General features: G+C 36.0%; 1 protein-coding gene across 1 annotated transcript; it reads left to right on the top strand.

The window, feature by feature from the left end:
* The first annotated feature begins 7,250 nt into the window (after positions 1-7,250).
* LOC118664519 (membrane-spanning 4-domains subfamily A member 12-like) lies at positions 7,251-24,935 on the top strand. The gene is made up of 5 exons (XM_036324687.1): positions 7,251-7,298; positions 12,746-12,889; positions 17,663-17,719; positions 21,974-22,093; positions 24,828-24,935. Exons 1-5 carry the CDS (start codon positions 7,251-7,253, stop codon positions 24,933-24,935), a joined length of 477 nt encoding a protein of 158 aa, XP_036180580.1.
* The last annotated feature ends 2,329 nt before the right edge of the window (positions 24,936-27,264 follow it).

Raw genomic sequence — 27,264 nt, 5'->3', positions numbered from 1 at the left:
GTGGGTCCTAATGATATCTCTGTACAATAAAGTTGCTACAAAGCCCACTGATTTTGTGCAAAATAAAATATAATACAAAAGTGGATTTTTTTCTTCACAGTATTCAAAACATTTCTCTGCACATATTTTTGTAGGCTCAAGTGGAAAGCTTTTTCTTATTTATTTTTGTTTAATTACTTCTTTTATTGCCAAAATTTTTAGGTCAACTGATATATATATTTTTTTAACTTAGATTAATTCTTTATTGTTTAAAGTATTACATAGTCTCCTTTTTTAAAAAAATATATTTTAATGATTTTCCACAGAGAGGAAGAGAGAGGGACAGAGAGCTAGAAACATCGATGAGAGAGAAACATTGACCAGCTGCCTCCTGCACACACCCAACTGGGGATGTGCCTACAGCAAAGGTACATGCCCTTGACCGGAATCAAACCCGGGACCCTTCAGTCCACAGGCTGACGCTCTATCCACTGAGCCAAACCGGTTTGGCAATAGTCTCCTTTTTTTCCCCATTGACCTCTCCCTGGCCGCCCCCACCCCAAGCACATGCCCTCAAGCAGCCCCCTCCCCCAGGTTTGTGTCCATTGGTTATGCTCATAAACATGCATACAAGTCCTTTGGTTTATCTGTTACCCCCTCACCCCCTGCCTTCCCTCATAGGTTGGACAGTCTGTTCAATGCTTCTATGACTCTGGTTCTATTTTTGTTCATCAGTTTATGTGGTTCATTATATTCCACAAATGAGTGAGATCATGTGATATTTATCTTTCTCTGACTGGCTTATTTCGCTTAGCATAATGCTCTCCATTTCCATCCATGCTGTTGCAAACCTGTCAGAATGGCTAGCATCACCAAATCAACAAATGACAAGTGCCGGAGAGGATGCGGAATGCAGACTGGTACAGCCACTCTGGAAAACAGAATGGCGTTTTCTCAAAAAATTAAAAGTGGAACTTCCATTTGACCCAGTAATCCCACTTCTAGGAATATACCCCAAGAAAACAGCTTTTTCTTATTTATCTGATTTAATGACAAGGAGGAATTTATTTTCTAGAACCTATGTAATTACCTATGTAATTTATGTTCTCTGAAGAGTTGTCAGCGCCCCCTAATGGAACTTTTGTAAAACACCATAAAAAATCTGCTTGTCTCCAGAGTGAAGGCTATAAAGACTTCAGAGCATGATGTTGTATAATTCTCAGGAAATTTTAAAATAATTTATGCCCCTACAAGTAAAGAGTACATTTCAGTCTAAGTTCTTCTACCTGAACTAACTTTTATCTGAACAAAGAATGAATCAAAAGGCATCCTATTCATAGTTCCTTCATTGTTCTTCTTTGACTTCTCTCCTCATTAAAGTTTTTTTCTGTCCTGAAGGTCTCTGCTGTCTTTCTTCCCTTTCATTCCCCTTGTTTATATCTTATCATTGCTTGAATAATCTATTCAATTGCTTTTCAAAGCAAACAGGCTACTTTTTCACAATGAAATTTCCCAAGTGTAAGTTGTGAATTCAGAGTCACCTTCTCTTCTGATATGGAATAGAACCTCAGTAAGCCTTGCTCATCAATGTTAATTATGCCAATGAGAACATAATAGCTCTCTTTTAAATATGCTGCTGTTTTTTATTTGTTTGTTTTCTGCCTTGCCTCTCAAGAAGCTTCATCATTGTTATCTTTGTATAATAAATTCAGTTTTCGTGCTTCTTAGAATTCCAGTTCTCAGCTCATGTCTATCAATTCTACACATTGATTGTCTACTGTGCGCCAATGAATATATTAAACTATATTGAACTATAGAATATCAAACCTTAATAAGGTACCTCACCACAAAGAATTTATTTTATGAGAGGAAACAAGTAACAAATTAAGACTAAGCAGTGTGATCTATGTATTAACAGACGTATGAAGAAAGCATAGAAGAGAAAATGATCCTTCCTTTGGGAAAAGGAAGGGAATAAAGTTAATGAAGGTTATGGCTTCTGAACTGGGGATTAATCATTATTTACCAAGCAGAATGAAATGTGGGAGGACATTTCAAATATATTAGCTCATGCAAAAACAGAAATGTGAGAAAGATTTTGGTATATTTCATTGGATAAAATAAGTATCTATAATAATAAAAGCATAATATGCTAATTAGACTGGACATCCTTCAGGATGAAGCTGGGGCTAAGAGGAAGCCCTGGCCCTGGGTGCCTGCCGGCGGCCGGAGGGAAGCCGGTGCTGGCAGGCGGAGGAAGGAAGGCCTACTCTTGTACGAATTTCGTGCATCGGGCCTCTAGTATATTATGAAAACAATAGGAGTAGGTCAAGTGTGAAAGTTGGTGAGGTAATTAGAAGCTAGATGATAAAGAAGTCAAATCATCAAAGATTTATGATTAAAGTATTGAACTTTAATCATATCTTGCAGACAGTGGTAAGTCATTGTAGAGTTTTTAAGTAGGTAAATAATACATTTGAGAAAACATTTTAAATAGGGGTAAATGTATTAGGAAGGATAAACTTAATAACAACTAGACTATGAAAGAGAGTAATGGATAACTATTGCAATGATTCAGACAAGCAGTAAAAAAGAGAGGTAAGTTTTAGCTTTGTTGACTGACTAAACATAAGGTATGAAGGAAAAAATCTAAAACAACCCAGTTTCTGGTTTGGGTTTTGCCTGCAGTGATACAAAATGTAGAAGACACAGTGGGATTGAATAAAATAATAAATTCTGTTTTGAATAGGTTGAGTTTGAGATAACTATGAGAAATTAAAGTTGAGATGTCTATTAGACAGTTCAAAATACATATCTGGGGGTTGGAGAAATGTGAGCTATATACAGAGAGATTGAGTTTATGATAATTAAAATATTAGGTAGTTTCCATTTTCAGAAACTAAGAATTAGGTTATTACAGCCCAAATTTCCTACAAAGAAAACAACAAAAGCAACAAAAAATTTTAAAATACCATCTATTAGAAGATATTGAAGATCTAGAACTTAGGGGAGCTAGGATTTAAGAAGCCAAGAAAAAGAGTTGAAAACAAGAGATGATCCAACCTTTGATATAGATTTTCCCCTAGATACATTTTCTGAACACAAACCACAGATGAGAGGTTAAAAATATGAGATGAGTTTCTAGTATTCTTATAGGGTTGTAAGACAATAACTAGAGCTCAGGCTCACCAAGCAGCAAGACCCTCTTAAATACCTAGGACTTTCAGTTGTGATTCTTAGAAGGGATATTAGTAAAGGTAAGAAAAATTGGGCCATCACTCTCATAGACTGATGTTCAGATCCAAATCAGCTCAGTTACAGGTTGTATTAAAGTGAGCTTCCCCAAACCTAACATTCTACCAAAGCAAAATAAATCATTTCAAGGGGAAGATAACATTATCCCAAGTATCAAGTTATCAATACCATCTTTATACACAATATCTAGGATTCAATAAAATTTAAACAAGAAAGAACTGAAATTCAAAAACCAAAACCAAAACCAAAACACAGGTCCATGATAGATACCATAACAAAATGATAAAATCTTAACAAGATTTTAGCAGAGAAATAAAAATTATAAAAATCAAATGGACATGAGAAATAACAGTGACTGAAATTAAGATCTAAATATATAAATGTAACAGCAATTAAGCATAAGTGGTGAGAAAAATCCATGATCTAGAAGAAAAAGAAGGGAAAATAAGACTGAAGCATTGACTAAATGATAGAAAATGCAACTCAGAAGCTGGACAGAGAGTAAGAGACATATTGTACTGATGAAAAGTTCCAATACCATATATTTGAAATTTCAAAAGAGAATAGAGATAAAAGCAAATAAGTAATATTAGAAGATATTGTACATGGGAATTTTCCCAACTTGATAACAAAAAAATATGACTTTATAGATTCAAGAAGGGTTACAATCCTAAACTAAATACAAGGAAATTCACATCTAAATACATCATAATAAAACTGTATAAAATCAGCCACAAGAAAAGTCTTAAAGGTAGACAAGGAGAAAAGACATTTTAGTTTCAAAGAACAACAATAAAAAGAATCGCTAACTTGTTTAGAAAAACAATAAAAGCCAAAGCTTATCAATAATGAAATGAAATGAAATTTTAGTAAGTGTTCTTCAGACAAAAAAGAAATGATCCCAAATGGAAACTTGAAGAAGCAGGAAAAAAAAAATAAAGGTAAAATGAACAAAGACAAGTTTCTGAGTAGAATGGATTTCACAAATTTAATGACAATAATTCCTAGGCATACTAAAATATCTAAAAAGAAACGAAATAGCACAGGGCAGGTGAAGTTATAGTGTTTTAGGGTCCTTGCTTTGTCTGGAAAGCAGTAAAGAACTAATTCATAACAGCCCTAATTTATAACAGTTGTTTTATAAAACAACTTTGAATGACAGTTTGAGAATATGCTATACTAGAAACTCTATTCTTAGGTTCATAGCCTAAAAAATTAGTGCATATGTTCAACAAAATAAAAGAATATTTGTAGAATAGTCACAAAATCAGTATTCCAAACCCCAACAGGAGAAAAATCTAAAGTTTCAAATCCAAATGTTCATCAATAGTAGAATGGATTCACGAATTTAATGTTGAGCAAAAATATCAAATGCCAAGTATTACATATTTCAGGATTCAACTTCCTTAAATGTCAAAAACAAGTAAAATTCCTGTTGGAAGTCAAGATAGTGGTAACTTTTCAGAGGAAAGGGGAGGAATTAAACACCATACTTCTAAGTAATCCATAGGTCAAAGAGGAAGTCCAAGGGGATTTTTTTAATGTATTGAACTACACGATAATAAAAATGCAACATATCAAATTTTGTGAAACAGCTAAGTGAGATTTATGCCATTTAATGCTTATATTAGAAAACAGAAAAAGCCTTACATCAGTAATTTAAGCTCTGACTTTAAGCATCTAGAAAAAGAGCAAAACAAATATGAAGCAAAAATTAAAAAGAAATCAATGAAACTAAAAAGAAAATGAAACAAAAAGCTGGTTTTTGGAAAAAAAAAATGAAGTGGACTGACAAAATTTTACCAAGACTGTCGGAAGAAACACATTACTAACCTAAGTTTTAAAACAAGAGATATTACTATAGACTCCGCAGACATAGAAAGGACAATAAGGAAACATTACAAACAACTCTACATGCAAAATTTTGACAACTTACATGAAATGGACCAACTCCTTGAAAAGTACAAGCTACCACAACTCGCTCATATAAAATAGATAATTTGAATAGCTTTATTAATTCAAAAGAATGGTACAATGCACTTAGGTACAATATTGTACCATTGTGACATTCTCTTGAGTTAATCAAACTATTGTAATAATCTGCATGTCTTTTCCATACCAACGAATGTAAAACCTACTTTTGCCCACCCATGTATACCCAACTCTGTGTCAGCTGTCTCCCCCACAAATCATTCCTGTCCTGGTCCTGGGAGCCTACAGACGCAGCAGAGCTCTGAGGCCCCCACCACAGAGGTGCAGGCGCGAGTGTCCTCGAGAGCACAGGGGCCCTCGAGCGCAAGGGCCCACCCCCACCCCCACTCCCGCCCTCCAAGCCCTTCTCTTGGGCCACAACCGTGGGCGTTGGAACCGTGGGAGGGATGAGGGGCATCATCATTGAGGAAACAGCCCGGGCCAACTCAGCAAGTACTGCTGCCAGGACTCCTGGAGCAAAAAGGTCCTGAAGTAAGGGCGCCACCTGTTAGATCATGCCCTGTAGCCCTGTGATCACGCCTATGTAGAGACCTGTAGTTGGTAAGGAACATCCTGAGGGCGGGGCGTTCCCAACACTGGTTTTTGATTCCATTTTGAACCAGTTTCTCCCATCGGCCTCCCTCCTACAGGCTTTTTGTTGCTGAGGACACAGCCTTTGAAAGAATAAAGGATATGGGCAAGGTCACATAGTAACTGGTAAGGGCAAATGTGAACTCAAGTTTTACTTTCCACTATATCTTTCTACATTTTCTCACTTTCAAGCGTCAGTAGGCCATCTCAGGGGCAGCTCAGACCCTAAGAGTTTGTGGTTTACGTAAATGGAAGAAAAATTTGTAAGTGAAGAATCTGAAGACAAGGTTACAGACTTCAGGTATGGTTCTGGATAAGAGGTTGAAGAAAAAAAGACGACCCATCAGACATTGCAATTTTGGAGAGTAGATTGCCAAAGTCATGTGAGAAAAGTTAGAAGATAAGGTGATTTAAAAAAACTCACACACAACAAAACATTTTGGTTGCAAGAAAAGAAAACTGTATCTTTCTAGTTTTAGTAAAATGAAGATATAGTACTGTAATACATGAACAGTTATGTTTACATAATGTAAGGGCAAGAAGTTAGCCACATTTCCAAAAGAAGTTAGAACTAGAAAATTAAAAACCATCAGAAACTTGGAAAGATCTATTCCTTCTTGTCTCTGTTTTTCTTCAGGTGTTCTCTTGATTCTTCTCATTCTCAAAAATCACTTTCTCTACAACTCTATTAGGGTAGACCATAATAATACCATTGCTCCTAAAGATCTCCATATCAAGAGACCAGCCCAAATAGCCACAGGAAGAGTAGATTATAGGCCCAGCTTAAGTTAGATGCCCACCTTTGTTCCAGTCAGCTGGGCTCAAGGAAAAATTCTTATGAATATTAAATATGGAGTCTAGGAAGACTGATACGAGTTATACAAAAATCCCAAAGATTATCCAAAATTTTAATGATAGCTATTTGTGAGTTTCATTTGTCTTATCTATTGACATCTTCCCTAAGGAGAATATTTTTCAGCTTCCTCTGCAGCTGATGTGGGCATGTGATTTGGGTCCTGCCAGTCAGGCACCCCTGCATCAGACTTTAATTTGGAAGGAAATAACATGGTATAAAACAATAAGCCATATCAAGCAAAAGTCCAATTTTCCTGACCCTGTGAAGGTGGGATATGGGTAATTTCTAGTGGGATTGGTGGGTGGGAGTGCACACCACATACTAATTAATACAGTCCAATTTAAGTTTGGCAAATGAACAAAACTACTTGAAAAAGAATTATTGGATTCTTTTCAAGATAGTAATATTGATGGTTTGATGAAAAACATCTCTCAAGAGACTAAAAAGCAGTGAAAAATTAGCAGCTCTAGCATTAAGTTTCCCTCTCAATTTTAAGTATCTTACCCAGGAAAATAATTACTATGGATATGTTCCCATATTTCATCCAGAAAAGAAACACATTTATCCTCTCATTTTTCTATTGTATTCTAGCGAAAATATGCCAAGAAATCAACTGAGGATGAAAAAGGAAACAAGAATATTGGGGGTAAGAATTAAATGTTACTTGAGTGAATAAATAACTGTAGTGTTACAATTTCTAAATATAAAAAAGAGGAGACTTTAACCATTCTATTATGAACTCCCCAAATAGAGGAGAATTAATGAAAGTGTCCTGAAATAGTTATGGAATATCTGCATTTTCCATATGCATCCTGAACATATAAATTGTATATAAGGCTAAAGTTAAATAAAGCAGAAATTATGAATCTATCAACTAAATTTAAATAATTACATACCATTATAACTTAGTCATACTCTTACAAAATATACTCTAAGTTTGTAAAAAGTAGAAAATCCTTTTTTTGGCATCTATAAATTATTTAATCTGATGATGACATGGCTCCAAAGAGATGGTCAGATTGTGAAAACTATATTCAGGAGAGGTTTCAGACCATAGAGCTTTGTGGGCAATGGTCATAATAGCATTATCTTTTTTTACATCTTCCCCAGACCCAGTGTCCTCCCCCTAGTGTCAATGGAGGCTGCCTGGCAAATTTAACTCCTGCCTAGCAGTAACAAAGCTGTACCCCCATGCTCTTGCCAGCACTATGTCAGTGAAGATCTGCTGAAACAAGTTTAAGCAATATTTTTCAAAATTATACGAAGATACACATAACATAAATTTTATCATCAAAGGCATTTTTAACTATACGGTTCAGAGGCATGATATCCACATTGTTATATTACCATCATCACCATCCATCAACAGAACTCTATTTTTTAAATGTTTCTATTGATTTTTTTTTTAAGAGAGAGAGAGAAGGGAGAGGGAGAGAGATAGAACACCAATGAGAGAGAAACATCAACTGGAGCCTCTCACATGCCTCCCACTGGGGATCAAGCCCGCAACCTGGGCATGTGCCCCTACCGGGTATTGAGTCAGCAACCTCTTGGTTCATGAGTCCATGCTTAACCACCAAGCCATACCAGTCAGGCCCACAGAACCTTTTTCATCTTGTAAAGCTGAAACTCTATACCTCTTAAACAATAACACCATTTCCCCCGCAGTCCCTAGCAATAATCATTCTACTTTGTCTCTATGAATTTGACTACTCTAGTACCTCAGAAGTGGAACCATACAACCCTTGTCCTGGAACTAGCTTATTTAACTTAGCATAATGTCTTCAAATTCCATCCATGTTGTATGTATATGTGTATCCAAATTTCCTTCCTTTTCAAGGCTGAATAATACCCCATTGTATGTATAACCAAAGTGTGTTTATCCAGTCATCCATCAATGGATATGTAGATTGCTTCCAACTTTTAGCTATTGTGAATAATGCTGCTATGAACCTAAGTATACGAATATGTATCTAAATACTTGCTGTCAATTCTTTTATATATATACCTGAGTCATATAATAGTTCTATATTTAACCTTTGGGAAACTGCTAAGTGGTTTCCATAGCAGCAGCAGTAGCAGCAGCAGTTTACAACAGTGCACTAATTTTTCCACATCCTCTCCAACACTATCCATTTTCTGCTTTTTCTAATAGTAGCCATATTAATGGTGTGAAGGAATATCTCATTATAGTTTTTCTTAGCATATTCCTAATGATTAGTGACTTTCAGCATCTTTTCATGTGCTTCTTGGTCAATGGTATGTCTTCTTTAGAGAAATGTCAAGTCCTCTGCCCAGTTCTTAGTTGGGTTGTATGTTTTTTGTTGTTGAGTGGTAGAAAGTCTTCATATTTTCTGGACATTTACTCCTCAGATATACAATCTTAAAAAACTTTCTATCATTCTGTGGGTTGCCTTTTCACTCTATTGATGGTGTCCTTTGATGCACAGGAGTTTTAAAATTTGATGTAGTTCAATTTAAATTTTTTCCTGTTGCCTGTGCTTTAGTCTCATATTTTAAAAAGTCATTGCCAAATGCAATGTCATGAAACTTTTCTCAGATTTTCTTCTACTAAGTGTTTGTTGTGTTGTCCCAGCCTATTGATGATAGTGATGTTAGCAATGCCTGAAGCATTTGCCTGACTCAGCAAGCCCTATGGACATTTCCCACCCCACTCCCACCAGGGCCCACATTGTGGGTGGGCCAGACCTTGTGATTCTTATTATGAACACAGGGTACATTTCAGTAAGAAAACATTGGGGTACTTTTAAGAACAAGATTTATTACTCACAGATCCTGGAGGATACACTGCATACCCAAGAGTCACACAGTGAGGTTGTGGGTGCAGAGATAGGAGATAGAGCATGGGCCTCTTGGCCAAAGAGAAAAGTAGTGTCTAGAATTTCAGGGGTTCACTCTTCATTGGTGAATTTAAAGCATAATAGCAGGAATTTGCATGGGAAGGGAGAAAATGGGTTACTCACAGATTTTTAGGTTACCCAGAGCTTTCTAAAAGGAAGGAGGGCTACTTAATAATCAAGTTGTTTTGCTGAGACACACAATGCCATAAAGGTATAGAATCAAGGGACACAGTGATTGCCCCAACTCTCACAAGATTATTCTAAAATGTATATGGAAAAGCAAAGGAACTAGAATAGATAACAATTTTGAAAAAGTAGGAAGAATCACACTGCCTGACTTTATATAGCTACAGTAATCAAGATTGTGGTATTGGCACAATAACAGATACATAGATCAGTAGAACAGGGCACACAATCCAGAAACAAATCCACCCAAGTACAACTGACAGATTTTTTTGATAAAGGTATTCAATAGAGGAAGGAGAGACTTCTCAACAAATATTGCCGGAACAATTGGATAGCCATAGCAAAACAAAACTAAAAGAACTTTAACCTAACTCTGCCTCCTTATATGAAAACTAGTGGCATGGTGCACAAAATTCATGCACTGGGGGGAGGGTCCCTCAGCCCAGCCTGTGCCCTCTTGCAGTCTGGGAGCCCTCAGGGGATGTCCAACTGCCACAAAGGTGGGAGAGGCTCCTGCCACCGCCACTGCACTCACCAGCCTTGAGCCTGGCTTCTGGCTGAGCAGCACTCCCCCTGTGGGAGCACACTGACCACCAGGGGGCAGCTCCTGCATTGAGCATCTGCCCCTGGTGGTCAGTGAGCATCATAGCAACCGGTCGTTTCGCTGTTCGGTCGATTTGCATATTAGCCTTTTATTATATAGGATTAATTAAAAATGGATCATAGATTTAAATATAAATTGTAAAACTATAAGCATATGAGAAAATGTTTGGTTCCTAGGGTCATCAAAGAGTTCTTAGACATGACACCAAAAGCAAGATCCATGTAAGGAGGGGAAGGTCAATAAATGAGACTTCAGCAAAATTTAAAATTTTTTTCTGGGAAAGACCTTGTTAAGAAGATGAAATGACAAGCTACAGAGTGGGAAGAAATACTTGCAAACCACATATCTGACAAAGATTTATATCTATAATATGTTTTTTTTAAATTCTCAAAGCTCAACAATAAAAAAAACAAATGATCCAATTTAACATGGGCAAAAGATATGAAATAGTTTACTGAAGAGTATGCACAGATAGAAAATACACATATGTAAAGATATTTAACATTATTAGCCATTAGAGAGATACAAACTAAGATTACAACGAGGTAATTGCTACGCACCTATTAGAACCACCAATTAAAAATAGTAACATTACTAAAAGCTGGTGATGATGAAAAGAAACTGGATCTCTCTTGCATTACTAGTATAAATATAAAAATAGTACAGTCACTCTGGAAAATAGTTTGTTTCTTTAAATACTAAACTTACACTGGCCATTAAACCCAGCAGGTATACTCCTGGGATATATCCAGGAGAACTGAAAGATAATACCTGCACAACTTACACACGAGCCTTCATAGCATCTTTATTTGTGATGCCCCCTGCTCCCAAACTATCTGAAACCACCTGAAAACTATCAAAAATTCCTCAATACATGAGTAGTTGAACTATAAGCATCCATACCATGGAATACTCAGAAATAAAAAGGAATGAACTGCATTGATACATGCCACAAGTTGGATGGATCTCAAGGGTATTAAATAAAAAAAGGGCTAAATCAGAAAGCCAATCTCCAAAGGTACATACTGAAGTATTTATTTTATATAAAAGCCTCAAAATGGCAAAAGTTAGTAAAGGAAAACATTAGTGACTGCTTAGGAATAAGGAAGTTGAAGGGAGCATGACTATAAAGGTGTAGCATGAGGAGTATTTTTGTGGCGATGGAATAGTTCTGTGTCTTGACTATGGTGGTGGGTTCACAAATGTACACATGTGAGAAAATGACATATAACTCTAAGCACACATTATATCAAAGTTGGTTTTCTCATTCTGATATTGTACTATGGTTGTGTAAGTTGTAACCAGTTGGAGAATCCAGATTCAGGGTACACAGGACCTCTCTGTACTATTTTTGCAAATTCCTATGCATCTATACTTATTTAAAAATAAAAAGTTAAAAAAAAAAATCCAGCATCCTGCACTAAACTCAGACTTCAGAGAAAGTCAGTGTATCCCAAGACCAGCAAGGTGCTGAAATTTACACTTTTGCAAAAATGAGAAAAGTCCTATCTGCCCCAATGTTCCCTGCCTCCTCCCTCTGCACAGCCTGTCAGAAGTGACACTAAGTACAAAGTTTTGTGTTGCCTAGAAGTCAAAGTGCTTTCCAAGTCAGAGAAGTACAGCAGTTATCCACTTATTGGCTCTCCTCATAATCACATACCAAAAACAGGAGCCTATTGCAAATTTCAAGTTGAAGTTACCCTATTTAAGAGGAGCTATGAACAAAAGGATAATCAGTACCTGAAAACCAACTGAAAGACCTCACAGTGAGATATTATGGGGCTCTAAATAGCAAGATCAGATTTTTACTTCTCCACTGGCTCAGAAACTATTCTAAGCTGACCTGGCTTCAGTGGGCAGAAATCATCCATAAGTCCCATCCAGCTAATAGTCCCTAGGAAAAGCTATAGAAAACAAGGTATTACAAAAGTTCACCATCTTTTTAAACTCCTGTTTATAAAGATCCCTGGGGTTCTGATATAAACCACAGTTACAGGTGGGCACAGGGGTGGGCAGAATGAAAGGAATCAAAGTCCAAATCCCAGTTTTGAGAGGATGAGAGAAGGACAAGAATGGTCAGAAGTACCACGTCCACTAGCCTATATAACATAAGAGCTGTATCTGCAGGTTAGGGTTGTTAACTGCACAGTATTGAGGAATAGCAATTTTTTTTAGGGCTCCAGGGATAATGTCACATAACCTCTTGAGTCAAGTAGACAAACAGGCTCCTAGTACAGTTTAGTTGGAAATCTAGATAGTCATTGTTTTTGCAATGACTCTGAAATAATAACAAATCTTCCTCATCTGAGTTGAAGGTTAAGAATCCTCAAATTCTGTTAGATCATCACCTTACTTCTCTACCTTGGCTTTTCTTGGTGTGTGTTCTTTTCAATGACTGGATTGGAATAGTAGTAAGTAATTAATAGTGTTCTTTTCTCCGAGGCCATACAAATGGTGACTGGTCTGATTTGTAACTGGCTGGGAGTAATCTGGACATATTTGCTTGTCACACAAGAGATTGCATTTGGAAAAGTCTATCTGCCTCTGCTAGCATTGACAGGATACCCATACTGGGCATCTCTGACTGTGAGTAAAAAAATGTACTCTCTGATTGCTATTCATTAATTTATTCAGTACATTTAATAACTGTTTCTGAGCTGAGCAGTGTGCCCGGGATAGAACACTAAAATGCACGATCCCTGTTCTCAAGGAACTCATCCTTATATCCAGTTGATATCTACTCCTAGATTCTTATCAGTAATAGTCTTTCATAATAAGAATCCACTTTTTGCATGCCCCCTGGATCTAATAAAAAATGAAAGAAGTCAAAGGGGCATTTTGGAAAAACAGGAAATGTTTGGTGACTATTCAGCTACTTGTATGGTATTTTATTTTGCCAGTGGAGTAAGCGAGATGAGACAGCATAAAAGCCAAGGAAGTCATGGGATATATAGAATTAGTGTAGGCTGCTGTATTGAAAATTTAAAAATGGGCATCAAGGGAACTTTTAGAAAGCTTCTGGAGGAATCCAGGTGAAGCTCAAAAAAGGCTGGTAAAGGTGGTAAAAAGTAACATGATTTGAGGTATATGTTGAGTTAGAGTTAATTCATTATCCCGATGGATTGGGTGTAGAATGTAAGAGAAAGAGAGAAAAATATAATGCTAAGATTTGGGTTTACACTAATAGGAGGGATGACTTGTCATCAATGGATACAGAGAAAACTGTGAGTAGATTATCAGGGAACATAATGAGTGTGTTTTGAGCATGTTGAGCTTGAAATATCTAAGATTCAACTGGAGATGTCCAGTAGCCAGTTGGATGTAGAATCTAGAGTTTATAAGAGAAAGTTAGGCTTACGATGTAAGTTTGGGAGTCACTGACAGGTAGATATTTGAAAGCCGTGAGACTGGATGAGATCACCAAAGAAGCAAGTGAAAAAGAAGGTGGTCAAGGACTAGAGCTACACTGTCCAATAGCCTCTAGTCACATGTAACTATTGAGCATTCAAAATATAGCTAACCCACACTGAGAAATGCTATAAAGGTAAAATGCATACCAGATTTCAAAAACTTAATATGAATAAAATGAATGTAAAATATAATTTTATATTGATTCTATATTGAAATGATAATGTTTTGGTTATACAGGATTATGTAAAATATAGCATTAAAATCAGCTTCACATATTTCTTGTTAATTTTCTTAATGTGGTGCTGAAAAGCTTAAAATTGCACATGTTCCTTACATTATATTTCTATTGAACAGCCTTAAACAATAGTATTTGACTAAGGACAGACCCATGGTTAGATTGTTTTAATACCATCATTTTATGAGTCTAGAGATTAAATTTGAGACAACTGGGAGGCCTCTGCAGTTCAGACAAGAAAAATGAGAACCTTAATTCAAATAATAATTCTAAGTGAAGAACAGATGAGTCCATTGTATTAATCTATAATAATAAAAGTATAATATGCTAATTAGACCAGACAGCTGAACGACCTTCTGAACACCATTCCAGATGTTCTTTTGGACAAAGCTGCAGCAGCGGGGGCCGAGGCAGAGGCAGTTAGAGGCGATCAGGCAGGCAGGCGAGCAATTAGGGGCAATGAGGAAAGCAGGCAGAGGGGTTAGGGGTGATCAGGCAGGCAGGCAAAGCAGTTAGGGGCAATCAGGTAGGTGAGTGGTTAGGGGTGATCAGGCAGGCGAGTGGTTAGGGGCAGTCAGGCAGGCAGGCAGGTGAGTGGTTAGGAGCCAGTGGTCCCGGATTGCTAGAAGGATGTCTGACTGCCAGTTTAGGCCCGATCCCGCTGTGGGATTGGGCCTAAAGTGGCAGGCGGACAACCCCCAAGGAGTCCCAGATTACAAGAGGGTGAGAAGGACCCCCTCTCATGCACAAATTTTGTGCACTGAGCTTCTAGTACAGTGATGGCAAACCTATGGCACACGTGTCAGAGGTGACACGCAAACTCATTTTTTTGGTTTATTTTTCTTTGTTAAATGGCATTTAAATATATAAAATAAATATCAAAAATATACATCTTTGTTTTACTATGGTTGCAAAGATCAAAAAATTTCTATATGTGACATGGCACCAGAGTTAAGTTAGGGTTTTTCAAAATGCTGACACGCTGAGCTCAAAAGGTTCGCCATCACTGTTCTAGTATCTTAAATAATAGTCTGGTTAAAAACCAGGTTGCCATTGTAAAAATTATCACATATATTTATATTTTTGATATGATCAAGTCATATTTGAAATTATTTGAGATTTTTTTAACTCAAATAATTTTTGGAGACTAGTATTTCCTCTGTTAATATATGTTTTAATTTTATTCAAGCAACATTTATTTATTATTTAATCTGTGTTATCATTTTTCTAGATGTGAGAATTAAAAGCAATTAAGTAATATGTTACTTAATATCAACAAATTTACAGTTCAGACTAGGAAACATTCTTCTTCTTCTTTTTTTTTAAATCTTCACCTGAGGATATTTTTCTATTACTTTTAGATAGAGTGGAAGCGAGGTGGGAAGAGAAACATCAATGTGAGAGAGATACATCAATTGGTTATCTCCCACACGCACTGGGTTGGGTATCAAGCCTGCAATTCTTTCCTCCTCTTTCTTTGTCTAAGCATGTCCTCAGGTGAGGATTAAAAAAAAAGAATGTTTTAATTACTATGCTTTCATTTCTCAACCCTTCAAAATACCTTCTGTGTTTTCAATTATTTTTATGGGACCTTCATAGAAACGTTAGCTCTGGTTCTTATGTTGTCAATATAATGTGTGTACCTATTTCCAACATGAACAGTAAGTAAAACATTATAATCTGTAATCCTTGCATGGGGTAATTAAAAGGTCAAATCAAAATTTTACTTAAAGACAAAATTCTAAGTTTTGCTACTTAGCATTTGACAATTCCAGAAGAAAATTGTTGACAGTGAATCGAATTTGGTATGTTAGCTTCTATATTAATTCTTTAAATGATCTAGTGAGTTAGAGGTTCTTGTTATTCTATTTTTATTTTTAATGGTTAAATAAAACATACATCCAGGCCTAACTGGTTTGGCTCAGTGGATAGAGCATTGGCCTGCGGACTGAAGGGTCCCGGGTTCAATTCCGGTGAAGGGCATGTACCTTGGTTGCAGGCACATCCCCAGTAAGGGGTGTACAGGAGGCAGCTGATCAATGTTTCTCCCTTATCGGTGTTTCTAACTCTCTATCCCTCTCCCTTTCTCTCTGTAAAAAAATCAATAAAATATATTTTAATAAAATAAAATAAAACATACATTCAGGTACACTGGTCCTTGAAAAAATAAAGATTTCTCCTCTGTGAATCCTTGCATTTTCTCTTTCTGGTCAACTCTTTCCTTCAGTTTTAAAGACTCAGGTCACTCTTTTCCTATGAGCTTAGCTTTCATGTTACTTTCTTAAGAGGTCTCCTTTGATCCTATTGAAAATGGCCCCCATGTGTTCTTTTACATATCACTAACCCTTGCCTGACAAATATAAATGTTCGAATAAAAAAAAACTGGAATATAATAAATCTGTTGTACCCCATAAAATCAGGGTTTGTCTGACTGCTATGACTTTCTGAGAGTAATAGTTTAGGCTTCCCTTCTCCTTTCCTAATATTGCTTGAGATTTTCTCTTGGACAATATAACTAGGAACCATCCAAGGAAAGAAATTCTGGTAAACATAGTTCTGAGCCTTAGGTAGGAGTTGACTGTAAATAATTCAGGGAATTGCTTTATATGTAACTGTTACAACAGCAACACAGTAATACAACTACATAGAAAATATTAACTCACACTTTACCAATGAAAAAAGCAAAACTAAAACATAGCTTAAGTAATTTCCCTTAGAGTCCCATAAAACACAAAGTGCAAAGAATTCAAATTCTGATCCTTCTGATCCCAAAATGCTATTTAGTGTTGGCCCCATTTTTCTGAGTATAGAACATTCCTTCTTTCTACTACTAAAAAATAGTTATTTTTTTTTAATGCTGTGGGTATTCCATGCATGCATAAAAATTGCATCAGTGAAAAAAGAAATTTATAATACACCATAACTGCCATCTTTCTACAAGTTTTAGGAAATGTTAGAGGTCTCAGAACAAGCTACTCATGGAAGACATTATGTGATTCTTTTTTTTTTTTTTAAATATATTTTATTGATTTTTTACAGAGAGGAAGGGAGAGAGATAGAGAGTTAGAAACATTGATGAGAGAGAAACATCGATCAGCTGCCTCCTGCACATCTCCTACTAGGGATGTGCCTGCAACCAAGGTACATGCCCTTGACCGGAATCGAACCTGGGACCTTTCAGTCCGCAGGCCGACGCTCTATCCACTGAGCCAAACCGGTTTCGGCCATTATGTGATTCTTATATTTAAATATGCAAGAGGAAGCTGAAAAGTTTTCTGAATGTTTTATTTTAATAAAATATTTTAACATTATATTAAAAGTCTTCACATGTGAAATCAGCAAAATATAACATTGTCTAGGAGTAAATTTATTAACTGGATATATTTTCTTATCATTCACATATGGGCTAAATAAATTATAATCAACAAAAATTAATTATTATTTGACACTCCTTTTGTCCCACAAAGTGACCTCAAGGTTTCCCTAGGTTTCATTTCCAATACATCTGTTATATTAGTGATCAGAGATTTCATGCCTTTTCCTATCTCTGTAGTAGAGAACCATTGAATTATTTCTTAGATGATTTTCTCAATGATCCTGCTAAAGCATTAAGATGATATTCTTCATATTACAATATTCCAGAATTCTCTTATTCTTTATCCATTCTTATAAATGTAATGCATGGTATTAATCAATATGAATTTTATTTCCAGTTTCTTCTCTCAGGATTCTTGACAATAATGTTAGAGAAGAATCAGTCAAAGATCTTGGTAAGTCAGAATGTTTGTAGCAACTCTAGAGATAAGTTTTATTTGCCAAAAGAAACAGAGTTAATAAGGAGGTAGTATTATCTCTTGGCCGCTAGAAATTTAATCAAATTTTTGGAGGGTAAATTTTTAAAATATAAGAAATTTAAGTTTTGGCTGCATTTTTTCACCCCAAAAAGAATACACTCCAATTAGTGAAATCTTTGTTATATTTTATGAGCCATAAAAATCATTCAGGATGTATGAAGTTAATCATGGAGTTAAATTTCTAGATGTTATATTATTTAATGCAAATTAAAATGTTGGTTATGACATGTAAATTTGGATATCTTGAAATGACCCAGCATCCATTATTACCTTCTTTCTTCCTTCTTCATATGTCTAGAAACTTTTGATTGTATTGTGGGCAATGGGTGTGAGATATTGTAGATATTATGTTGTTTCCCATTGAGTTTTATGTTGAGAGGTAGTAAAGTGGAAGAATAAGTAATTAGAGTAATTTTGAACATTAATGCTAGAAGATTGATTTTTAGAATGGCAGAGTAAGCAACTCCATGGGCTCATCCTTCCACAAATCAAGGGAAATATCATCAAAATAACTAAAATTCATGATTTCGGAACACTGGAAATTAACCAAACTTCACAGAAAGATCCCCTAATCTGGTCCACAGCTACCTCAACATCCAAAGTGCCAAACCCATACCTACGCCACCCCGAGGCTTGCTCCTTGTGTGCCTAAGGGTAGTGACAGATTGAGCTTCAGTAGGCAGGGAATGCCAACAGAAAACAGGCCATGGTTTACAGAAGGGAGAAATCACAAACTTGAGATATAGCATCACCTTTGGGAGTTTGATCTCTGGTCAGGGCACATGCAAGGATCAACCAATGAATACACAAATAAGTGGAACAACAAATCAATGTCTATCTATCTATCTATCTATCTATCTATCTATCTATCTATCTATCTATCTATCTATCTATCTATCTATCTATCTATCTATCTATCTATCTATCATCTATCTATCATCTATCTAAATCTCTTCCTCTCTATCTCTCAAATCAATAAAAATAAATAAATAAATAAATAAATAAATATTTTAAAGGAGAAAGAAAGAAAGGTTTCCAGCAGCCTACCTGGTGAGTTGCAAGATCAAGAGAAGACATACAAGCCCTAGCAGGTGGCTCGATGGATAGAGCGGTGGCCTGTAGACCAAAGGGTTCAATTCCAGTCTAGGGCATGTACCTTGGTTGCAGGCTCCTCTCTGGCTCGGGCCCTGATCAGGGCTCGTGCAGGAAGCAACCAATTGATATGTTTCTCTCACATCGATGTTTCTCTCTGTCTTTTCCTCTCTTTGCTCCTCTCCCTAAAAATCAATGGAAAAATATACTCAGGTGAGGATTAACACACACAAAAAAAGAAAGACATACAAGCTAAAGAATTCGGCCACAAGAGGGAGCAAGAAGCATGGAACAAGTGTACCTATACAAAGTAGGAGAAAGCCCCAGCAACAAACAGGACAAATGAAAAAGGATCTCCTATCTGAAAACAACTAGTAAAGATTGGAGGAGATGAGTGCTTTTCCAAATGTGAAAATAACAACGCAAAACTTCAAGGAACATGAAGAATTAAGGAAATGTAACATCATTAAAATCTCACAATAGACTTCCAGTAACTTAACCAAAAAATATGGGATTCTGTGATTTACCTGATAAAGAATTCAAGATAGTTGTTTTGTTGAGGAAATTCAATGAGCCAAAAGAAAACACAGAAAGGCAACTCAATAAAATCAGGAATGAGAAATTTCCTCAAAATGAGAAATTAAACAAAGACATATAAATCATAAAAAAGAACCCAAAAGAAAAGCTGAAGACTTGACGAGATGAAATGAAAAATGCAAGAGAACATCAACAACCATATCTACCAAACAGAAGATAAAATCAGTGAGTTAGAGGCTAGGAATTTTTAAATACCTAAGTCAAAGGAAAACAAAGAAAAAAAGGAAACTAAACCTATGTGATCAATAGGACACCATCAAAAGAACAATATCAGAAGTACTAGAGTTTGAGAGGGAGAAGGAGACAGATAGCTGACAATACTATTGTGTGTGTATCATATGTGTATACTAAAATTAGACTAAATGTTCAGAAACCATTATCTGAACATTTTAGTTCTTTTAGAAAAAAGCCTAGAACTCTTAATAAAGATTAATAGTTAATACTTTACAGTGAATATAATAAAGTAACAAGTATTATTTCTTAAAATAATATTTATATATTCTCTACTTTTAAACATTACTAAAAAAATAACTTTGTAGTAGATGGCAGGGAGAAGTTGATGCCATGCTTCACACTTTTTTACCACCATATCTGGCTTTTACATAGTGCTCTTCATGTTTTTTTTTAATTTTAATGGCCTTATTGAGGCATAATTGATATACAATAAACAACAGGCTTAAAAAATTTCAAGTATACTATCTGATACATATTAACACAATCAAATAACGATCATTAATCATGAAATAACCATCACTCTCAAAGTTTCCTTGTTTCCTTGATAATCCAGGCAACACTTATCTGTTTCTTGTCACTATAAATTAGTTTGTATTTTTTTAGAATTTTATATTAATGTAATTATACATTTCCTAGCATTTTATATAAATAGAATCACACAGAAGTATACACTCTTTTTTATCTGACTTCTTTTATTTAGCATGACTATTTCAAGATTAATCCATGCATACCAATAATTCCTGCTTAATTCTGAGTCATATGCCATTGTATGCATATGCCACAATTTGTTTATCTAGTCACCTGTTGATGGAATTTGCAATGTTTCCAGTTTTGAGCTCTTACAAATAAAGCTACCATGAACATTCTCCTACTAGTTTTAGTATAGACATATGCTTTTATTTTTCTTCGATAAATACCTGAGTCATATGTATGCTTAACTTCTTGAGAACCTATCAAATTGTTTGCAAAGCAGTGTACCCACAGGTTTGAGTGTTCCACTTCCTCCATACTTTTACTCGTACACTGCACTCCAACACAACCCAGCCTAGACCAGGAACCAGAATAAGTGCTCTGCTTGTCGTATTCAGAAAAGAGTTTGCCAATAAAACTCCATGCTGCACAGAAGAACTGTTGCAAGTGGCCTTATGGATTCATTTCCTCAATAAAGGTGGCTCTTCTTTGAAATAAAAATTTATTATGGTATAATCATTTGTACATGTAATTGGAAATTCATCATTTTAAAGATTGCATTACATTTATATACTATAACTTACTAAACAATACTGTTGGATGTTTAGGTTATAAGAGTGAATTAATGAACATTTTATGTTAATGGGATTGTCTTTCTTTAAGGGATATTTGTCCCAAAAGAATAAGCTGAGATTACTGTACAACAATGAATAACAATTTAGATAAACATATGATGTATCCAGTGAGGTAGGTTTCAGAATCCAGTAGTTGAATTTTTCATATTTATTATCTAATTCATATAAGATAGAATTTCATCAGTGCAAATGACAACAAGGAAGTATAAGGAAAGGATTTTTCCAATAGCAATATCATAGGACTTACCACCTCTCTGACCTCATATGGACGAAGTGTGATTATGCAGTGACATTATATATACACATTTGTCTGGAGTATATAGCCTGACAAGAGTGGCCTGAAAACAGAGTAGGCACCTCTAGCAACAGTAAATCCCCACCGCCTTTAAGATAAAATCCTAAATATCTATCTAGATAGCACCTATCTCTCCCCCCACAAAAAAATTCCCTACAATCTCCTCCTTGCACTCTAAAATGAACCATAGTAAACTTCTGGGATATTAGCACTCTGGTACTCTGACCATGAATGGCACTATGAATTTGCCTATAATGTTAACATTTTTAAAATTGTATTTACTTTTAATAAACATTTATTTGTTCTCCTCAGTAGTCTGAAAGCCCCTTGAGTGCAGAGTCCATTTCTTTTCTGCCTCCTTATCTAATAATGCAGAACATAGTTTGCATGGTACAGAGTAGACTTTTAATGATTATTTGTCAGTGAAGGACAAAAGACATGCGTGCTACATCAAAAGTTTTATTTTCTCCAAAATTGTTCAGTTCTGTTGGAATCCTGCAGTTCTGACAGTTGACCTTACAATTTTGAAATGATCAAAATTTATATAAATCTTCTACTGGAATATATTTGCCAGTGATGCATGTGGGTAACTTTCAGTGACCAGGTGGTTCTTTTGTTCTATTCCAGGTGTCCTATGCTATAGCAGCGAATATCGTGAGTGCCAGCATTGCAGTGATTGGTCTACTTTTACTATCATTTGAGTTTATCACATCCAATTTAAATTCAGATGCTGTTATTTGGCCTTGGGTAAACACCAGATTTCTATGAGAATTTCATCACAATTTTTAAAATATTTTTTTCAGTGATATTTAGAGAGGAAGGGAGAGGGATAGAAAGACAGAAACACCAATGAGAGAGGAACATGCATGCACCCCTACTGGGGATCAAGCTCACAAGCTGGGCATGTGCCCTGACCAAGAATCAAACCAATTGAACCTCTTGTTTCTTAGGTTGATCCTCAACTGTTAAGCCACACTGAGAGGGCTCAAATTTAGAATTACATTTTAAATGAGTGATCAAAATATTTAAGTATTATGCAAGATATGCCAATGAACTTCATCATTAGTTTACTCTTTGGCACATGCACCTACTACAAATGTAGTTCAAACCACAGGTTACATTCCTAAAGCTAGGATCACCCAAAACCTCAAGTACCCAAATGGAGTATATTATAAATATTAAAAGATGTATTTTGAGTGAGTTAGCATTAGATTCAAATCTAGCCCACCGGTTAACCAAGATATTTTTATAATAGTTCCATTGTTTCCAGGTACCTATATGTCTGAAGCCAGTTTTCCCAGGCCTTAAAAGATCAAGTTTATTATAGCAAGATTAGATCTTCAAAGAAGGAAATAGTATCCTTATGTACTTGTGGTACCCAGGGATTTATGTTCAGTGTCAGAGATATAGTCTGCAGGCAAAATAAAGCTGAACTCTGTACATGGATGTAACTTGGAATGCATGTGTACTCAGTTCTGTATGCACATGACGGTGGATGTTTTGCACCCCCTGCTCTGTGTGCTTGTCTATCAGCAGGTCTACGTGAGTCTGTTTAAGTGTACTTATGTCTATGCTTCAGTATGTGTGTATACCTGTGTTTCTGTGAATGTGGGACTGTGGACATATGTGCACCTATCTATATAGATTTGTCGGTACAGAGAGAAGGAACCAGCAGGGCAAGGAGATGACCGTCAGTGCTAAGCAAGCTGGGTAGGAATTAAAGCCATAGGTTCCAAAGCCTTTTCTATGGATTCTACTTCTTAGATCCCATCTGCCCATGGCTTGCCAGAGGTCAGAATAGCTGGTCTCAAATCAAGACCTAAAAACCAACTTTTCTGAATTGAGGATGTCACCTGTATTTAAGTTCCTAGCCTAAATCAGAAAGCTTTTCTTACTTCAATATGTTGGTTTGCATTTTGCTGAATTTTCTTCTTTCTGCATAGCTTTGAATAGGATTTTACAGCAAGTGGGATTGCAAATTTACTCAGGGAATAATTTATATCTCTGATTCAATTAAATGAATAAGCTTAAAAATGTTAACTACTTGCTCAGGATTCACAGGGCTACACAGAACATTTATCCTAATTGAGTATGGTCCAAATTCCAAGTTATTTCACTACAAAAAATTAAAATCAAACAGAAATCAATTAAATGGCACTTCAAAGAACCATCTTTTTGCTGTAGGGGTGCTAATATTTTATGTCACATATCCTGAAGGACACCTTTAAGTGAAATCTTAAATACATATATATTAGATATTACTTAAAATTATATTTGTACAACAGGAATGTCACCTTTTACTGAATTGGGGTATAATTATAGTCTTAACTCTTTCATTTATCCAATTCATCTTTTGAACCACCAATGTTCATATTAGCAAGAAATTCAAGATCTTCATCTTGAGGCCCTTTTCCTGTTAAACCTATCATTTATTCAGGAACATTGAGAATCAAAGGTTCAGCATTGACTTCAAATCTGAAGTTGAGCCCTAACCGGTTTGGCTCAGTGGATAAAGCTTCGGCCTGTGAACTGAAGGGTCCCAGGTTTGATTCTGGTCAAGAGCATGTACCTTGGTTGCAGGCTCCTCCCCAGCCTGGGCCCTGGTCAGGGAACATGCAGGAGGCAACCAATCAATGTGTTTCTCTCACATCGATATTTCTCTCCATCTTCCCCTCTCTCTTCCACTCTCTCTAAAAAATCAATGGAAAGGTATCCTTGGATGATGATTTTTTAAAAATAAAAAATAAAATCTCTAGTTGATATAACCCTGGAGCATCTCAACGGTCCACCAACATGCCCATAACTTCCATTGCCCTGGCTTCAGTTTCTATTAGGTGATATCAATATTGAAAACTGATCCAGAGAGTCTATGGTGGCCTTGTCACAAAAGTGCTTTGGTCCTTCAGGGTTGGGTTTCCAAATATTGCAGATTTTGTATTCTTATTCCCACTCCAAGGATCCTGCAAGGATATGTGTCTATTGGGGCAATCCTGAGAGGAAACCACCTACCCTCAGGACACATAAACCTAGGGCACAGACTCAAACTTCCTCTTCCTTCGCTGTGAATTCCCCTTTGGGTTCTTTTCTAACAACAGACTTAAGTTTGAACATCTCTCTGTTAAGTAGTAAGTTCTATAACACTGAACCTCAAGAGTATCTCCATTCCATCTTCTTCAGAGGTTCATTGGACTCAAAGAAAATTTGCTGACCTTATCCACAATAAGAAAACACAGACAATGACGTTCATTAACCATTTGGCAGAAATTTATCAGTTTATAACCTTCCTCAATAATTGTTAGTTAACATTATTATCAACAGAAATATATATAAGTAACCATAGTTGTTGAGGGTGGGAAATACATTGGGCAATTTTTTTCTTTTATATATTTTTTTTTTACCTTCCTGCAATTTTACATACCTTTATTTTTAAAGTGTTAACATATAAAGATATAAGGAATGTACATTTTATTTTTGGAAACAGAGAAGTGGTAAAATGCTTTCACAGTATTTGTTCATATTCATCACCTTGGAGTTGATTGTCTCATGTATCGTGACCAATTGGGCATGCAGAGCAAGATATGGGAGATAATAAAGATGTGGTGAGTAACTCATATCTCCCTTGGGGAATCAGAAGATATTATGTTCTATTATGAACCCTGTTTGAAGAATTAAGTTTTTATAAGAATTAAGTATAAAGTCATCTGTAAGCTCTGATTAGAAGTAGCTAAAAACACTCTGCACTAGCTATTGTGCACTACAATAATTTCTATACAATTGAAGGTAAGTGATTTGCCCTAGACAAAGGTGTTATATTACAGGATATTTTTATGTTTACACCTCATGAGAGAATAAAATAGAAGATATATGACTTTCTGGCACAGGGCTGTTCAATTCAACAGATAATTCCCCTGAGGGGGAAACAACTATAGAGGTTGTTAAAAGGCACAGGAATATGGAAATGCTGAAGCCTCATACCTTTAATTCTCAAATTTTGAGAGAACAAGTTGAACATGAAAAATTTGGTACATTTGGTATTTTCAGAAACCAAGATTTTTGAATAGGTAACTAAGAAGTTGGAAAGATGGTAAAAATCATTTCAATAAAGTTATTTTCCCTTCCTCCTACTTCAAAAAACTTTATCTCCAATTGACCTCAACATCACTGAAGCAGAAAACTTTGATGAAAAATACATCTGCATTTTCCTCCCCAGTACCCACAAAACAGCCTCAGCTTTAAGAATTAGTATAATCATAAGAACTGCTTAGAGGGAGTATAAAATTAACATGAAGCAGAGAGTGACTTGTCCGTATAGCCCACACCAGATACAGAGGGAGATTTAGGAAAGAATAAGAATGCCTAGGAGTCTTAGAGTAGGAAAAGGAAAAGGAAAGTTGAGAGAAAAGAGGGAAGGAGCTGCTGACAAATCCTGTTCTCAAATATTGCTGGTTCTAGAACTTCATACGTACTTGGATGAAGCCATCGCTATCTTGATATTTTCCTCCACTTCAAGCATCTATTAGGAATAGGCACTGAAACTCATTCATACTAAACTACAAATAACTGAGATGAAGTCAACCATTGCTCTGATAGGAGAATGGAAATAAGAGCAAAATGCTTAAATAATGTGAAGAAATGGAAGAGACCAAAGGAAACTTTGGGTCTAAGCTATGAGGTGAGGCAAAAATGATATGGATAAGTCCTAGCATGTAAAACCCAAGACTGTCAGATTTTATCCCTAGCAAAATGTGATTTTTTCAAATGTAAGGTGATAGAAATTATACACCAGAATATAGAAAAGCTTCCTCAAATGTGTTTCTTAGGATCTCAAAAACTAGCAATGGAGCCCTGCCTGGTTGCTCAATGGTTAGATCATCAGCCTATGGACCAAAGGGTCCTAGGTTCAATTCCCAGCCAAGGGCACGTACCTGGGTTGCAGGTTCTCTCCCCAGCCTCCTGGTAGGAGTGCATGTGGAAGGCAACCAGTGGATGTGTCTCTCAACGTGGATGTTTCTTTCTTTCTCTCTCTTCCCCATTCTTCCTTCCCCCCCTTCCACTCTCTCTAAAAAAGCAATGGATTCTACACTCTGATTGTGGAATCTCAGAGGGAAGGTGGAGGTGGGTGAGAAGAGATCAATCAAAGAACTTGTATGCATACATACATAACCCATGGACACAGACAATAGGATGGGTAAAGGCCCGGGGCAGGGGGCAAGGGGCAGGGGTGGGCTATAAGGGGTCAATGGAGGGAAAAGGAGGACATATGTAATACTTTCAACAATAAAAATTTAATTTAAAAAAACACACAAGGAAAAATAGGACCTCTGGTGAGGATTAACAACAACAAACTAGCAATGGAGAGAAAAAAAATCAGAAAATGTATAGAAAGGCAATAAGTGATCCAGATATCAAGCTTTCAATACCTTAATTTCTCAGGAATTATGTCTAGCATGCACATTTTTAAAAGGAAATGCCTTTTTCAGTACAAATGGAGATGCATTTTCTGAGTATCAAGAGACCATCCAAAGGAAAAATTTTTCTGAAATTCCTTCTCCAATATTAATTTTATCAAATTAATTAAAAATAGAGAGTATTTAAGCAAAGCAATCTACAGATTAAGATGGTGAACTAAACAAGGCATATTTATGGAATGGTAAGTAAATTAATGAGCTGTGGGGGATGAGTGATGGAAATGGGGGTTAAGAAACTAGATTGAGACTAAATTATTGCATAAATGAATGTCATGCTCTAATTTCAGGCTTTCATGCTGTAAATGTTGCCTATATAAACTTTAATTGTGGGAGATGGAGAAAACAAGAACATAATTTAAATACATTTAGATTATATCTAAAGGATTGTCAGATTTTTCCCATTTCAAAGTGCTTCTCAGCTCCCTGGCCAGGGTATTCAGGTCCCAGTGA

Source organism: Myotis myotis, unplaced genomic scaffold (assembly GCF_014108235.1).
Source record: "Myotis myotis isolate mMyoMyo1 unplaced genomic scaffold, mMyoMyo1.p scaffold_m19_p_10, whole genome shotgun sequence".
Taxonomy (NCBI): Eukaryota; Metazoa; Chordata; class Mammalia; order Chiroptera; family Vespertilionidae; genus Myotis; species Myotis myotis.
The sequence above is the reverse complement of the archived record's forward strand: the minus strand, read 5'-3'. Positions and strand labels throughout refer to the sequence as shown.